Source organism: Buteo buteo, chromosome 2 (genome assembly GCF_964188355.1).
Source record: "Buteo buteo chromosome 2, bButBut1.hap1.1, whole genome shotgun sequence".
Lineage (NCBI taxonomy): Eukaryota > Metazoa > Chordata > Aves > Accipitriformes > Accipitridae > Buteo > Buteo buteo.
In genome coordinates, this window is record NC_134172.1 from 78,536,958 (window position 1) to 78,553,365 (window position 16,408).

General features: G+C 41.2%; 1 protein-coding gene across 3 annotated transcripts; it reads left to right on the top strand.

Moving 5' to 3' along the window:
* Positions 1-70: 70 nt before the first annotated feature.
* On the top strand, positions 71-13,903 carry ARFRP1 (ARF related protein 1). Of its 3 annotated transcripts, none has more exons than XM_075021544.1 (8): positions 71-173; positions 1,646-1,745; positions 2,136-2,223; positions 2,712-2,794; positions 3,273-3,354; positions 3,850-3,920; positions 10,399-10,499; positions 12,065-13,903. In XM_075021544.1, the coding sequence occupies exons 2-8, from the start codon at positions 1,653-1,655 to the stop codon at positions 12,150-12,152; spliced, it is 606 nt and encodes a 201-aa protein (XP_074877645.1). In that variant the 5' UTR covers positions 71-173; positions 1,646-1,652; the 3' UTR covers positions 12,153-13,903. The 3 variants fall into 3 exon arrangements, with proteins under 3 accessions (XP_074877645.1, XP_074877663.1, XP_074877655.1); XM_075021554.1 differs by having other exon boundaries at positions 82-239; XM_075021562.1 differs by lacking the exon at positions 1,646-1,745 and having other exon boundaries at positions 78-239.
* The last annotated feature ends 2,505 nt before the right edge of the window (positions 13,904-16,408 follow it).

Sequence of the window (16,408 nt, forward strand, 5' to 3'; positions counted from 1 at the left end):
TCCGCGACGCTAAGCATCCTGGGAGTTGTAGTCCACCAAGTCGCCCCCGCGCCGCCCCCGCAGCGGCGAGAGAACTACGTTTCCCAGAGTGCCGCGCGAGGGACGGCGCCGGCGGCCGGCGCTGATGGGAAGCGTTAAAGGAGCTGTGTGGCGGGAGGTGTCTCCGGTTCCCGGTGAGGGGTCGCGGGTTTCGGGTACTGTCCTTCGCCTTCCGCGCTGGGGAGACGCCAAGAGCCGCGGTGGGTGCTCGCAAGGCACGGCTGGGCTGGGGGGAGGGCCTACGAGGCGCCGCCGGCCCGGGACCTGGTCCTGGCCCTGGCCCCGGGCCGTTGAGGGGGGAAATGGCGGTGAGGGTCGGTTTGTCCCTTCTGCCCTGTTAGGCTGTGACAGGGAAGGGGGGGGGGGTGAATATCTCGCATCTAGGGGGAGCGGGCCGGTAGCTGGGCACGTCTACGGTCGTTTGCTGGCCCGAAAGGGAAGCGGGCCGGGGGGGGTGGGCTTGTCCCTAGCCTGCGGCCTCGCTGCCTTCCCGGGGGGCGGCGTGAGCCTGCCCCTCTTGCACAGCTGGAGACGAAGGGTCCCCCCTCGCTCGGCGGGTACCTGTGGGGGGTAAATAAGGCCCCTGCGCCCTGAGGTGCCCTGTCGTCACTCTGAGTACCCCAGCCTGAGAAATCCCTTACTTCTGGTCTGGAACACCTTGGGTGTTTTCCCTTTTTTTTTTTCCCTTTAGGCAATGTTGTTTGACTTCAAAGTGATTATTTATCTTCACGCTTGCTCAAAGGCAGTTGCCTCTCAAAGTCTTTGCCTTGAGGTTCCCTTTGTCTGTGTTTAAACAGAAGAGTGGTTGCAATGTTATGTGAGTCAGCTGTAGCACTTGGTAGCAATACTTCCTGCATCTTAGAAAATCTTCTCTGCCTTGTTTGTGCAAATCCAAGAACAAAAAACATGCGGGCTTCTGCAAGTGTTGGTGTCACTTTGTCTGATTCTTAGTCTTGTGCTTTTTGGCTAGTTAACTTACTTGTCTTGTCTTCGTGGCATTGTAAGATGACAAAATACTTATATGGTGGATACCGTAACAGAAGACCGTTGCTGGATAAGGCATAAATTAAGATAAGGAGGGGGTTTTACGCTCCTTTAAGATGCACTGCACCCAGTTCAACTATTAAAGATCCCGTGATACTGTTAACATGGATTGGGAACAAGGAGGGGGGGACTGGCCTCCATATTCTTGCTTAAAAAACCTATTCTGTGTATTTGTATGAAGTTGACTTTACTTTCTGTGGGTCTTACATGTACCGCAGAAGACGTTCAGGCTATTCTTTAGCTCTCCTTTAAGCCCCAAAACAGACAGGATAGTTTTGAAATGAGGGTTGAGTTTGTAGTGGATGCTGTGCACTACATGCGGAAACAGAGGTTAAGCTCTTTGGAAGATCATCCCCCACTTGTATGCATTTGAAAATTTGATCTTGAGCTATTTGCATGATCTCCCTGGGATCTGTGCTTTGTCCTGGGATTGCCTAAATGTGAGAGTTACTCATAAAGGAATAACATCATTCATTTATCTGGTGTTGGGAAAAACTTGTGTTGTGGAATGAGACTTTTGAAAATGACCTGTTTGTTAATGATTTCCTGGTACTTGTTGCAGGAGCAGGATGTATACTCTCCTGTCTGGGCTCTATAAATACATGTTCCAGAGGGATGAGTACTGCGTCTTGATCCTTGGTTTGGACAATGCTGGTAAAACTGTAAGTGCTGTTTATTACCAATTGCATGGAGGACATGCACAATTCTAAATGTCCTCCAAAGATAAAAATTCCAACAGATGGGTCAGTCTTTCTTTGGCTGTATCATGAGATATTTTAGTGATGTCACACCAAAGAATCAACTTTTGCCTCTTACTTAAATTTAGCATAAGCTTTCAGAGGTGTAGCTGAGGCTTTGGTAATCCCGTAATCACCTGAGATCCCTTCTTTCCTTGCTAAAATAGGGAACAAGAAGAGTGGTTTGTTCCAAGGTTAGGTAGGGCAGTATCTGTTGGAGCAGGATTCTGCAGAAATGAAAAGGCAGGTTTGGGTTAGGATTACCCCAGTCAGTAAAATATTTGAGAGTAAATACTTTTTCTTGTTCCTTTTCAGACCTTCCTTGAACAAACCAAAACTCGATTTAACAAGAACTACAAAGGGATGAGTTTGTCCAAAATCACAACCACTGTAGGCTTAAACAGTAAGTAAATCTGTTTGGATTTTTTTTTCAGCTTTCCTGCACAGTTAGACAACAACTCGTTCTTGTTTGAAATATTTAAGAATTGACAAGGGCAAAATAGTTCCTGGAAGTAGAGATTGTATCTCCCAACTCCCCATGTCTTTTTATAGGAGAATAAAATAGGCTTTCTTAGCTTATGAGGCAAAACCCCTGAAGTCTTAAAAAAACAAGTATCCCATTTCAGTGCTATGCTCAGAGGTTAAACTAAATTTCACTGGAGTTCATTCGTTGGCCTGATTCTGGTATTATTTGCACTGACACGACTCTATCTGATATTAGTGGTCACTCTTTGCAAAGATATTGTTCTGTTGTTGAAAGTAGCCACTGCATGTGATTTGTTCCTCTAGAAGACTGTCCTACCCCAGATTTCTTAGGGGTGTGTGCAGGTGTTTGTGCTTTAGAGAACACCTTTAGTTTTCTTTGGATTGTCTTTTCTTCTTTCTCTCTAGTTGGTACTATTGATGTTGGCAAAACTCGGCTAATGTTCTGGGATCTTGGTGGACAGGAGGAATTGCAGTCTCTTTGGGACAAGGTTGGAGACTTTTTTTTCTCTTAGAAAGACTTTTGTCTCTTTTAGAGCTGAAGCAGTATGATCATTTAGTAATCATACAGGCTTATCGGTAACCCTAGTATTTAGCATCAGCAGTTTTCCAGAGATTGAACTATATCTGTGCAAGATTAGCAAAGATAATGATTTGCATTATTGTTTACAGACAGCAGTTACCAACCCTGGTAATTATCTGAGGGTTGTGCCAGTAGAGATAAGCTTTTTGGGGGGACAGATAAGCTTTTTCACCTGTTGTATTCAGTAAGCCTGCAAACAGAACAGGCAATGCATTCTGTGTGCCACCGTTCTTCTCTCCAGCCACATACTGTGGAAACAGCTGGCTCAAACTGGTTGATCTTTTCCATGTATATCAAAATTTTACCAGATTTAAAAAAAAAAAATCAGGAAGAGGAACAAATGGTCCTAGTGGGTAGATACACTAATATCTGTGTTATCCTTGCAGTATTATGCTGAATCTCATGGGGTGATCTATGTTATTGACTCCACTGATGAGGAGAGGCTCTCAGAATCTAAAAGAGCTTTTGGTGAGTACCTTGTGTTTTACCTGTACTGTGATTTCATGATGTATTGTGGCATGGTTCTCTAATTACTGTCGTGTCTGTTCCTGTGTCCTTGAAGTAAGTTGTGCGGCCTGTTGATGACATGCCTGTAGTGCTTTTGCACTTTTTTGTTGAAGTCTGTCTTGTGTGTAACACAGGACTCACTTTTGTTGCCTATAATGACCTTGAATCTCTTTCTGTGTTTATGCTGATGCTATTGAAATTTTTATTCCTTATTCTGTATTTATCACCTCATTAATTCTTAGTAATGTGCTTGTTGATGACAATCAAGTTTGGAGTTTGATCTGGAAAAAAATTCTGTGAAGAAAATGGACCTGAAAGGTTGTATCACATGAAACTGTAATGCAAGAAGGAGCCTCTTGCTTCATCCCCTATGTCCAGATAGTCTGTGTCAGGCATTTGCACAACTTTATCTTCCAGAACTGGCTAAACCTCTGGTTTTGTTTCTGTGCTTTATAGAGAAGATGATTACCAGTGAAGCTCTGGAAGGGGTTCCCATTCTGGTGTTAGCTAACAAGCAGGATGTAGAGGTAAGATTATTGCAGATTTACTTCTTAAGTGAGCAACTAAGCCCTGGAAAGGTGAGCTCTGCATTCATGTTAAATTTGTTTTACATTCCTGTACTGATCCTATCACACTTTCCTACTGCTGGAAATAATCGCTTTGAATTATTTTTAATTTTTTTCCTTTCTCCTCCAACCCTTTTCCAGTGGCATAAATGAGCTTACTATAGGCACGTCCAGCTCAGCTGTTTTCAACTTTTTATGTAAACAGAACAGACTACATAGCTATGTTGGGTCTTTCTTGTACTGTGACTTGGTATCTTGATACTGTTTTTTCCTGTTTATTCAGAAAAAAAAAATGTTTAGTGCACTTTGTTTAAATTGCCTTCCTATTAATGTGGGAATAGCACAACAAATATATGTGAAGCAATATCATCCTTTTCCCATAACTGGGTAAGATCTAGTCAATGAAACATTCTGTTTGTCCTAGAGCATTCCATCAATGACAGCAGTGAATTGCAAGGAATGCTTTTTCTTGATAGTATAATTCGAATTCTTTCTAGCATATCTAGAACTGCAAAACTCTTGTATTTGACAAGTTAGTGGGCACTACGGTGTGACTGTTTAGGTGATGCATCCAGGGCAGTCCTTGTCTCCCCCGACAAGAAAAAAGGGAAGAGAATGCCGAAGGCCGTCGTGGTATTTTCCATGTTTTCCTCCTCCTTTCCATGCATTGTACCTGGAATTCCAGTACTGCAGTTCGGGTGATTAATCTCTAGATGGAGCCAGAGACTTTCAGTAGAATTTGGAGTACCAGCCCTGGCAGCCGTGACGGGTATCTGTTTCAAAGTATGCAAATACTTCCCAGCTTCTTCCCCTGGACTTTACACCTATCTCAGTGAGTGTACGTGTGGGAAATACTTGAGACTTCCATAGAAATCACTTTGGCTTTAAAGGAGGATTTGGTTACGTTTCATGTGTACAACACAACGGATATTTTTGGATGACCATAAGATTATCTAGTCATAGAAATAAAAGAAACGTAGTTAAAGGCAGCATGAGATTGAGACGGAACTCCTGATTTATGATCCTGACTTTGCTGTGATCTCTGGTATGTGGGGAAGTTGACTGTCTTTTCTGTGTGGAAACCAGAATATTAACTTTCATATTTCCATGCAACACTACAGCTTTACAGCAGGGAGCAGTCTGTGCTCTTGCCTTTAGCTGTTGAGAAATAAACTTTATGCAGTGACCTGGAAAGCTGTTCCAATTTTCCTTGTGGCTGTATGTGCATATTTTGTTATGGGCATACTGCAAACGCCAGCTCTTCTGGCACCCTAGCCAGGCTAAAGAAAAATGATTGAACAAGTGGACTTCTTCATATGACTAGAAAGAGTTATTTGGAACAGGCTTTAAACATAAAAACTATGACTGACTCCTTGCACCTTCTGGAGGGTCCAAGACCAGCCCACAGATTTAGTGCCTTTATGCAGTCGTAGAACTGTGACAAGAGATTAGCAAACCTATACTGACTGGAGGTATACCTGTTTTTAAGAAATACCTAAATTGTATATTTGGAAGTCTACTCCTAGAGTATGGTCTTGGATATGGACACAGAGCAAAGAGATATTATGCTATTAACAAAACATTAAAGGGACTATAGCTTATTTTTCAGTAATTATTCAGGTTCATTTAAGCAAGGTTTAGAAAACTACAAGGCCTGTTTCTCTTCCACTAATCTAGCATACTTGAAGACTTCTGGAAGAAAATTGAACCTTACAGGATTATCACTGGTAGAGATTTTTCTACTCTGGATCCCCAGACATATAAATGTAGTGGGGAATTCTCACTGGCATCCCTCTGTCATTTATGTGGATCATGGTAAAGGAGGATAAGTGATATCTTAACCTTGCTGGTGTTTGCGGATGAGAGATAATTCATAATGATTACATCTTTAAAGGCCAGCAGAAGGCTTGTGGTGAAATATATCAGTAGTAGTACATCTGGCACAGATCTTCCTTTTTTTTTTTTTTCCCCGAAGTTTACATTCCTCACAATAAGCTAACAAAAGTTCTGACTCAATGCCTGAAATGCCTGAAATTGCATAAACTAAGAATTTTTGGCCCTGATGCTAAATTACTTGTAGAAAAGAATTCCGCTGTTAATAGGCACCACTACTCTAGGGTAAATTGCATCCACTCAGCACTGCCAAGCATGGGTGGTGTTTGGCCATATCAGGAGACGAAATACAATCATAGACTGCAAAACCAATTCTAGTATTGTGACAATACTGTATGTGATTTTTTTTTTTTTTTTGTTCCAGGAGAATGCTCTGTGTTTAGCAGGGGCTTCAAAAACTGGGTCATTTTGTAATTAATTAAAAGATTGGGTCAAATGTGTGTTGTGGGAGGGAGTTTGTTTTGTTTCTTAAAGGAACTATTGCTTTGTAGGGGAAATAAATGTCTAATATATAATAATTCATGTGCACTCCCTTCAAGTCAGAATGACACTTTGGAAAATATAGGCAGTTTGGCTTACCTACTGTTTACTGCAGAAAAAGCTGCAAAATAAGAATTTATATTTGCCGTTTTGATGTGAATGCAGCTGTTTAAAGGTTTATAAAAGGTATATATTTCCAAGATTTACAACAAACTGTGAAAACTTGAGGATAGAATGGCTCATTTTGGAATGCTATTAAAAATACTAGAAAAACTGAGCTGGAAAAATAGCTTATGAAAATAACTGGGTATTATGTGATGTCTTTGGGAGGAAGTTTTGTCTTCCTAATCTTAAGATAAATTTTGGAAATTTAATTTGAAATCTCCAGAATGTTGGAAAGCCTCCTAGTGTCTTTGGAAAATGAGAGGTGTCATGGTGAGTAGTAGCATATATTTGAAGACTCAGTGTTATCTGTTTTCCACACAGTTGTTAGGAAATAGGCCTTCTGCATGATGGCCATTCTAATTTCCAACTTAAGAAATAGCACAGCTTCCCTGTAAAATTATTTTTCATTTAAATAAGCTTGTGTTAATTTAAACAAGCTTAAGTTTTAATTTAAAATAAGCTTGTAAAAAAAGATAGCCCAGAACATAGCTCAGGTTGGTTAGACTTTTTATTAAATAGTTTTACTTAGGCTATCCACCTTTCTGGTGTTTCTATTATAGTTCCATTCTGCTGACTGATCACTCTTGAGGTGGCTGAAGAGCCTATGCTTCAGGTTTTATCCTGATATGAGACCAAGCAGCAGCATTGTCTTTCCTGCAGTGGATTTGGCGAATGGATAAAGACTCTACAATGCAACTCTTTTTTTGCCTAAAACAGCCATTCATGCTTTTCTACAGGTGGCTCCAGAAATGGAGCCTTGCTGCTTGATATATTTCTAGGTGTACCATTCCTGAGTCTTAATTTGGGTAATGCTGTTCTGAACCCTTCATAAAAGGAATTTGGTTGTGGAGGCAGGTCAGTCCTGGCTAGACTATGCGGTGAAAAGCCTTCATGAAAAGGTGGTTCACAGTGCATTCTTTTGGGGAAGTTGAGATAGAAATATGATTCGTCAAGTTGTATGAGTTTCCTCTGAAATGTATGGTAGATAACATCACTCCAGAAAGGTCATCTGTGGATTTTATTATTGTAATGTTACACTGTTTATGTGATCACAAATCCAGCTTCCCTAGTTTGCTCTTGGTTTATGTGGTGTTGAGAAACAAAACACATCTGTAAACAAATATTTTGTAATGTAGATAGGGAGGTGGAAAAGAGGGGAACTCAGAAGCCGCAGCTGACATTTTCTCCAAGCACGAGAAGCTCAAATGCTCCTAGTTGAAGTGATGGGTAATCTGCCTCATCCTCTACTGTAAGACACAATTCCAGTTCACGGCTTCCCCTTGAACACTAAAACAAGGCTTCTCTGAATTGATAGTTCAGTGGTGTTATCCCCTCTGCTGTGTTACCGTACTTCATCCCAAGGGGGAAAAGCTGTTCCTCAAAATAAGTGTAGTGTTGTGGTGCAGTGATGTCCTACTGTAAACAATGTAAATGGTGCAAAGTCTTCTCAGAAGCAAAACTCTTTCTGATGCAGATTTCTATGGAGAGCAATGGCTGGACAGCTTTGTGGAAGTTAGGGCAGGCCACAATTATACCAGAGGTTGAGAAAGGGAAGTGATTGTAATGGATTGAGCAGGGGAAAAAATGACTACAGCAGTTGTAAACTGCACTGGGAAAAGTGGGTTTCTCAAAGGCCTCAAAGATGGACAAGGTGAAGGAGGTGGATTCTCTGTGCCACTAGATATGTGCAGGTGTCCTGATCTGCTGACAGCTTTTGGGAAGTCCATTGCCTGATTGCTTTGCACAGGCCTGTGCAAGTAGAAGTAAAGGACAGCATGACTGTGGTCTGTGCTGTTACTTCCTACCCTGAACACTTTTTCTCAGTTTTATTTTAAAAAGTTTTAAAAACATATCATCATTCAGAAAAAGGAGAAATTATTATAATATGACATTAAGCTGTGGTAAGCTGAAAGTATATTTCAAGAAATGTTTGCTCAGTTTCAGCTGCCTTGGGATTTAACCTTCCTGCTGCCAAGTCTCATTTACTGAAAAAAAGTAATGACATGAAAAATAGCTCAGATTACTGACATGCAGCTCTTCGTCCTTCCCAGTTGTTGGGTACTTGACTTGTCTAGAGCTTTGGCTTAAATCAAGAGGCAAATTGGACCTGCCTTTCATATTTGGCGGTGAATGTCATACCAAAACTAAAGTAGCATCTTTTACAAACTTGTAGAGAATGATTGTTTGGTGATAATCTCTTGCCTGTCTTCCAGACCTACTGGTATGACTTCCAACTCCCAAGTCCAGTCCGACTCCCTCTAAAGCTAGTACTTGATTTTTTTTTTAAAGTTATTTAACTGTTTATCCTGTGGATGACAGCTCATCTTTATGAATTGCAGGTTTTTCATTTGGCAGAAATTTGGTGCAATGAAGTTAGTAACACTTCTGGATACAGTTTCCAGCTCATTGATTGAAACTGCAAGTTTGAAATGCAACTTAGGTCATAAGAAAGTACAGTCATCAAAGTTGCACAACTAATGGATTCTAGGCCCTTCGCAGTGGAAAATCACAAGTCTGAATTCAAGGGCACTGGGTGAATCGGGTGTCATTAAACTCCTTTCAAGCCATTTCTTAAGAACCCTTCTTATTTATAAGGACTGAAAACTGCTTATTTGTCACATGGTCATCCCCACAGTAGTTTCCCATGTTTAATTTCTCCAGAACCAGTATTTTGCAAAATGGATAGCTGGTATTGTGAATTTCCATCTTTCTGCTAAGTCAAGGCTCAGACTTGTAGAAGACTGAATTCCTGTTTGCAGGTAGCCTGTTCTTTCAAAGTGTACCTACACTTGGACTAATCCTCAAGACTCACAAGGGCCCGATTTGGCATTTGAGTAAACACTTGCCCAAAACATGTGCTTGAGCCTCACTGAAGGTTCAAAATGTCTTTGCAGAGAGAGGAAGAAAGCTGGGCTCATGGCCAGCTAAGGTGCTTAAATGGCTTGTCCAAGGCTTTCTGAGGAAAAAGTGAGCACTGAGATCAGAAAAGGATTTAAAGGCTGGTGATTCTTCTTGTTCCTGCTTCCTGTGTTCAGGGAGGAAGGTGCAAGTCTAGACTTCAGTAGGGCAGGTTTGCTTTTGTTGTGTTTGTAATTCTAAGAGGAAAATTTTTGTGTAACACTGTGATTTATGTCAGGAAAGTAATCCACTGGTTTACTGGGGGGCTTATGCATTTGTGTATTTTAAAACCACTTCCCAGCAATCTCCTAGCAGCCTTACAGAAGTGCAAGACCTGATGGTGATCAAGAACAAGGTGACACTGGGCATCAGAAAATGTGCTGCGCTCAGTGCTGTCAGCATTTTCTCCTGCGTGCAAAATGCAAAGAAACAAGTCCAGGGCGGCCATGCCTTTAATGTCAAGGGATGTGCTGAGAATTTAGGAAAAATCACTTCCAGGCCATTTTCTGAGAATGTGCATACAGGGAGACATCATCCAGGCCATTGGCAAAGAGTCAGCTACATGAACTGACTTGTCTGGGATTCTGGCAGGTATACAGTTTCAAAAGGCTTTGTAAATAGATGCGCTCTTGTAGTGTTCTGGTAGACAACCTGCGTTTGATGATTGGGGCAGGTTGGAAGGAGTATCCCAAGGGTGTGCAGGTTGTACTTATTTTCATGACTCTTATTTGCTTAGAAGTGCACATCTTGTGGATCAGGGAGGTGTGGTAGTGTGTGTATACTGTCTGAAAATAGCATTCTCTTTGGTGAAAAAAGAATATGTTAATTTTTTTTGGAAGGTAAAGAAATTAATTTGCTGTGTTAGTGGGTGAGGGGGTTTAACCTAACAGAGTTGTGCCATCCTGACCGAAGCAGAACTGTGGATGTGGTAGGATTCATTTTGGAAGAAGGTAACCATCTCTTGTAGCATAGAAAGCAAGCTCTTCTTTGGTTTCCCTTGCAGACTTGTCTGTCAATACCTGACATCAAGACAGCATTTAGTGACTGCATTAACAAAATTGGGAAGAGAGACTGCCTGACACAAGCCTGCTCTGCTCTTACTGGGTAAGTATGAGAATGGATGGCATTTTGGTTAACTGAACTGCTGCAGGGTGTCACACAAGTAGAGCAGTACTATAGGATTTAATAACCCCTAAAAGGGAGCTGCTTCCTTCCCAGCAGTGACAGACACTTGTTTGTGAACTTTGGACTTGCGCCAGGTCAGTAACTTCATCTGTAAATCCCGCTGATGAAACACAATGAAAATGTACTACTGGTTGAGAGCAACAGGACTTGGAGTCACATGGAGCTGTTGATTCTTGTCCTTTATCATCCCTTCTCCATACACAATAATCTTCATCATTGGCTTGCTGCAGCTCCTGGCTTTTATGTAAGAAGTCAGTTGAAAATATAGCTGTTTATGACACTGCCAGAGAAATGAGTGGTGTTCCATTGTTGGTGGAGTAATTATGCTCTTGCTTTCATATTTTTTGGCATGCAGATGTGTTTTGTTATATAGATAAGAACACTCTTGGAGATTGTTATATTACACTGGGGATGCTTGTGGTTTAAGATACAGTGACTACAACAGACCAAAATTTGGGACACTGATTCTTCTTCAGACCTATGCAGCTGTATGCCACAGAGCTGCATGCCATGACCTTGACCAACCCACTAGATTCTTGGTATCTTAGTATTACTATTGCACATTGAGTCTTGCAATACTTTGGTTACGCTTTCAGTTCTTTGGGTGAAAAGTGCTATTTGGCATAAGTCAAAAGTACCGTTCCAGATGGCTAGAAATACTCCTCACTGAATTACTGCCTATGCTGAATCCAGAGCTTCGAGGTTTCTTCTTTTTTTAATCTAGCAAGAAATCTGTATTATACAAGCTCCTGCAAAGGATAAGAAAAGCTTCTTAAACCATGAGAAAAATCTCTTGTCTGCATTGCTAAGAATCAAATGCCATTAAGTAGATGAATGACCACAATAACAAGAACAATGGTTCAGCACTGACTGGAAGAGAAGTATTAGATAATAATCTTATGAAATGCAACCTTTTCAATTGTTGTGGGGTTTGTACAAACACTTCTAGTTTTGATCTGTGTGGAATTTCCTTTCAAAATTTCAGTTTGAGTTTGCACAAAAAAAAAAAAAATAATTGTGGAAGTCCTGGCTGGGAAGCTGTGCAGACTAGTGAGTTGGTGACTTGCTTGGCAGCCCCAGCACAGATGATTACAGCAAGCTGGAGCCAGGATTGGAAGATCTGATACAACTAGCCTGAGGCTTGTAGCAAAATAACCTCAAGCCAGCTGTCAGGTGGTTTTTGTTTGATGCTTGTTCATCCCAAGGTTTCCACAGAGTTGATGACTAACTAAATTGGATGTAGACTAGTACAGACACCAGAAAAATAAAGGATGGAGTTTACATACTGAGTTAAAAGAAATCAGATGCCCGTTGTTTGTGTGTATGAGAAACTAACATAGTAATGCCAATAAATAACTGCAGGGCAGAACTCTTCACTTGCTCTTGTAACGGCTCAGGGACTACATGAGCCATGGTTTTGTTCTTGGTTGTTTTTTGTTGTTTGTTGTTTTTTTTAATCTTCTCTACTTATCTTATTTCCTTAGCAAAGGAGTGAACGAGGGAATTGAATGGATGGTGAAGTGCGTGGTGAGGAATATTCACCGGCCCCCAAGAAAGAAGGACATCACGTAAGAAATTGCAAGCCAGCCAAGGAGCAGACAGTCTCTTTCCGCACAGTTTTGTGTTCCCTTTTAAGAAGGTGGTCCACTGGATTCCTATTACACCTGATTCTTTCCTAAGTTTGGAGACAAACATTCTCTTTCTGTGTCTAAAAAAACTTGAGCAAAGGATTCCAACTGGGTGGGGGGTGGGAATCTCTTACATTAAGTATTAAGCTGTTGGCCTGAGAGCATAGACAGAGTGGCAATCTACACATTGTTGCAGATGCAAAGGACTTAATTTTCTACTGTATTACTTTGTGATTCTTGATTTGTTAGTCTAACAGGCTAGAGGCCAGTGACATGAAGGAACTCCTGAAGGAACCGTGTAGGTGAAAAAGAAAGGGGAGGGAGAGCCTGGGGAATGGCTGTCCCTTCTAATGGAGAAGATACCTTGCTGCTCCAGCCCCATGGTTACTATAGGTGGTGTTACTGGCCCTGATATGCTGCTGTTTGTTTGTATAATGGGGAGAGACAGTGTTGATTATAACTCAATTTTCAGTCAGCACGTTGACTTGTAACTTTTACCTGTGGTAAATGCAGATATGGAAGCCAGCAACTGCACAATGGTGTACTGTTTAAAATGGGTATTCTTAATAGGACATGAACTCCAGAAGCACTGCCTTGCTTTGACTGCCAATCTTTTTTGTGCATTCTCTTTAATTGTAAGAATAATTGGTATCTTCTGTAACTGGAATGAATTGAGGCCCTCTCTGTGATCTTTCTAGGCCGAAAGCTGAACCTCTAGGCAGGGAGAAATCAGTATGCAATAAAGCTTCCTACTTCTTTGAACTTCTCTTGCTGAAACAACTGATGTTCAGAAATAATGGTACTTAGCCCTCTAGTTTTTTGAAATATAATAAAGAACAGAAAGCCAGCTTGCAAAGTCAAATAGCACTCACTTCTTATGTAGCCTACCCAGATAGTAATTCTGCTGACGTAAAAAGAGATATTCAGAGAAATGTTAGTGATACATGTATTTCACAGTGGTTTGGCAGTGGGTGTTGCTCTTTGCATGTTTTAGTTACTCCTGGCACTGGTGACCATTCTGTGCTATTTGCTCACACAACTAAGAGGATATTATTCAAGCTCTATTTGAGCAAGTTAGGCAGTGCTATTTGTTTAAAGATGTGTTATTTGGCATCTGTCAAAGAACTTTCTGCTAAATTTTCTGTATGCAACTCATTGCAGTTTTTTTTTTTACGTGAGAACGTAATTCATTCTTTCACATTTGGGTCAAAGTGTAAGGGCAGCTGAAATAATTGCATACTGGAAAGCAGAATCTTACTTCTCAGTAACACTAGGATAGGATAAGGCTAGGCAAACTGTCAGAAAAGATATGAAATCCCTTTCAATTACTTGCTTTTGTTAGAAAAGGTTGTATAACACAGTACCCAAGTTTTTGAATTTGAATGGTGCCAATGTCAAGGCCATATCCCAGAAAAATTAAACTACAATAGATCTAACTCAGATACTACAGATCTCATTAGGCTCCTTTAGACCTAGTGACCTGTGAATATAGAGGATCCTTGAAGATCACTTACCTCCTGTACGAAGTTCCACATTCTCTAGGTGCTGCATGTGGTAGGGCTGAGAGTTTCAAGTGTACAGAAGTATTGGATACTCAGTGGCCATTGATGATAATGGAAATCTCTCTCAGCCATCTCTGAAAGCCTGAGTATTTTCAAGGTATCTCTGTGGTCCTGGCTCTTGTTTTGATTGGCAGGACTGGTGCTAACAATTAAACTGAAGATGTGAAACAGTGACTGGTAGACAGAAGTGCATTGCTGAGAGAAAAAAACACTTTAGTCGAGTAACTTGAAATGTCTGTTTAATGGGACACAAGGGATTTTCCAAACTTTCCACATACTCTTCTCAGATCTCTCCCTATTCCCTAGGAGACCAGGGAGGAAAAAACAGGTTTCAGCTTGAGGCCATAGCTGTTCTCACATGTTTCTAGACACAAAGACTGCTTTGTGACACAATAGTAGCAGGTGGTCTCAAATTAAAGCAAACATTTTGACTTCAGAATTCCAAGTTCTCAAGACTGGGGGAGTCTTTCACCCAGAAAGATGCATCAGCTGCGATACATAAGTATGAGCATGCTTTGATGTCCACAGAAAATCAGGGAGGATTTATCTGAAACCGGCAGTGAAAAGTTGGTTATCATTCAGAGTTAGCTTCTAGAGTTGTAGCAGCAGTTGCTTGATGGGGCACACAGGTGCAGCTGCTTGGCTCCCAAAGTCTGTTTTAAGAAAGAGCTTCGCAGTCTGGGTTTTCCACCATTACAGATACAGTGCACTTACCTGATACTGTCAAAAGATTTCCTGAGTGCTAGGGAAGCCCAGCAGGTAAACAGTGAAGCCAACCGTTGAATTGCTTTGGTGTGTCCTCCATGCTGCAGCATGACTGCAATGCAGGAATTCAGCTTGATCAGCTGTCAGGTGGAAGATAAAGATCTTGCTGTGCAAGCACAACCTGGACTTGGGTCTCACTGATCATGTACTATGTGCAGTTACTTTACGTGAAGCACAAAGATGATGGAATGCTGCTAAGTCAGCTGGGGTTTTTGGTTGCATCTGCTTTATATGGTCATAAATGGCTACACAAGGACACTGATGACTTCCTCCTTCAGTTGGTTTTATTGCAGCTTCAGTCTATAAGCAGGTCTATTCTGCTAATGATGCCTCAGTACAGACGAATGGCATACAGCCAAATTGACATGGAATAGCATTCTGAAAAGGGATGGCAGTCAATGCATAAGTGCCGCTAAAAAAAAAAATCGCACTGGGATAGTCTAAGATCATATGCTGGTAGCCGATAACTTTTTTATATTTTGATGAGTAATTTAATCAATAACTTACCATTTTTTTTGGACTTGTGCTTTAATTAAGCCCTTACAGGAAGCACAGACTTTTATTTAAAATGCTTTTGCATTGCAAGTGACCCCACTGCAAGAAATCCAACCAAAGCGAGGATGTTTCTGAGTAGTTCAAATGTAATCAGTTTTTCAGATTTTTGATGCATTTGAGATGGACCTGTTTTGCCCATGCCTGTTTACAGCAAGTTATTTCTCTGAAGAGCTACTTTATCTTCCCAAGGTGAAACAGATTCATTGTTTGCGCTCAGTAATCACTTTTTCCCTTAGTGTGCTTTACACTGAGATAAAGCTAAGTGTCTAATAATCATGGTAGTTATTCTGCTTACCTTATTTGAACATTGGCAGAAGATTAACTTTCTCTCACCCATCTGGAATTTCCCTGCTATGCAAACATTTATTAGCTGCTAGCAGCGGGAGGCAAGAGCATTCCTTAAAAAAACAAAACTCCCTTCTAATGCTTTTGAATACTGTATGAATCACAGTGCTGTCCATGTGGTGGCAATTTCATCTTCATTTGGAACTATGGAAAGACACAGAATAATTGAGTTAGAGCACTTTATGCTGGTACTACCTAATCCCATCCCATCCTAATGCAAGGCAATGGTGATGTGTTAGCCTTGCTGTAATGGCCTGATGGTCTGCTTCTCAGTGATGCTGATGTCAGATCTTATCCCACTCACCATGACATTCCGTCCCACAGAACCAGGGGAAATAGCGGGACAAATCAGACACGGCTTTGTGCTAAGTCCAACGTCTTATTTAAAGCTCTAGTCAGTACCATCTGTTTCAGGGAAAGGTGAAGAAACAAGCAGAAGGCAGGTATGGGATGTATGCCCCCCGGCCATCCTTCCTACTCTCTGCTAAACTGAAATCAGCCTATAATAGAGAAGTGGACTTAATATCCCTTCCAGTGCTGTAGGGTTGTTTTATTCCTAATTGAGCTATTTTTAGTCTCTTCTTCCTTATGATCCTACTTTTGTACTGCTGATGCATCCTATAACATCATTTCTATACCAATGCATCCAGCATATCCATCGGTTCATTTAAGGTAAAGATCTGCCTTTACATGTTACAGATAACAATCTCAAGCAAAAGGGCCTGGAAGTTTGCTTCTTCTCAGTTATGATATTTTAGCTTGGTGATGATGTTTAGGGCATGAGACTGTTGGGTTAGTCATGATTTCCAGAAGTATGTGGTCGTGAATAACTAACTATGAGGTACCACTGTGGGTTTGGAAAATGTAAGGTTACAACAGTCCTCAGCTAAAAACCTGGATTAAAGTACTTGACGGTAGCCTTCAGTATCCCAGGACTTCTCTGCTGGCAAGTGGTATTAGTTCAAGGAGGGAA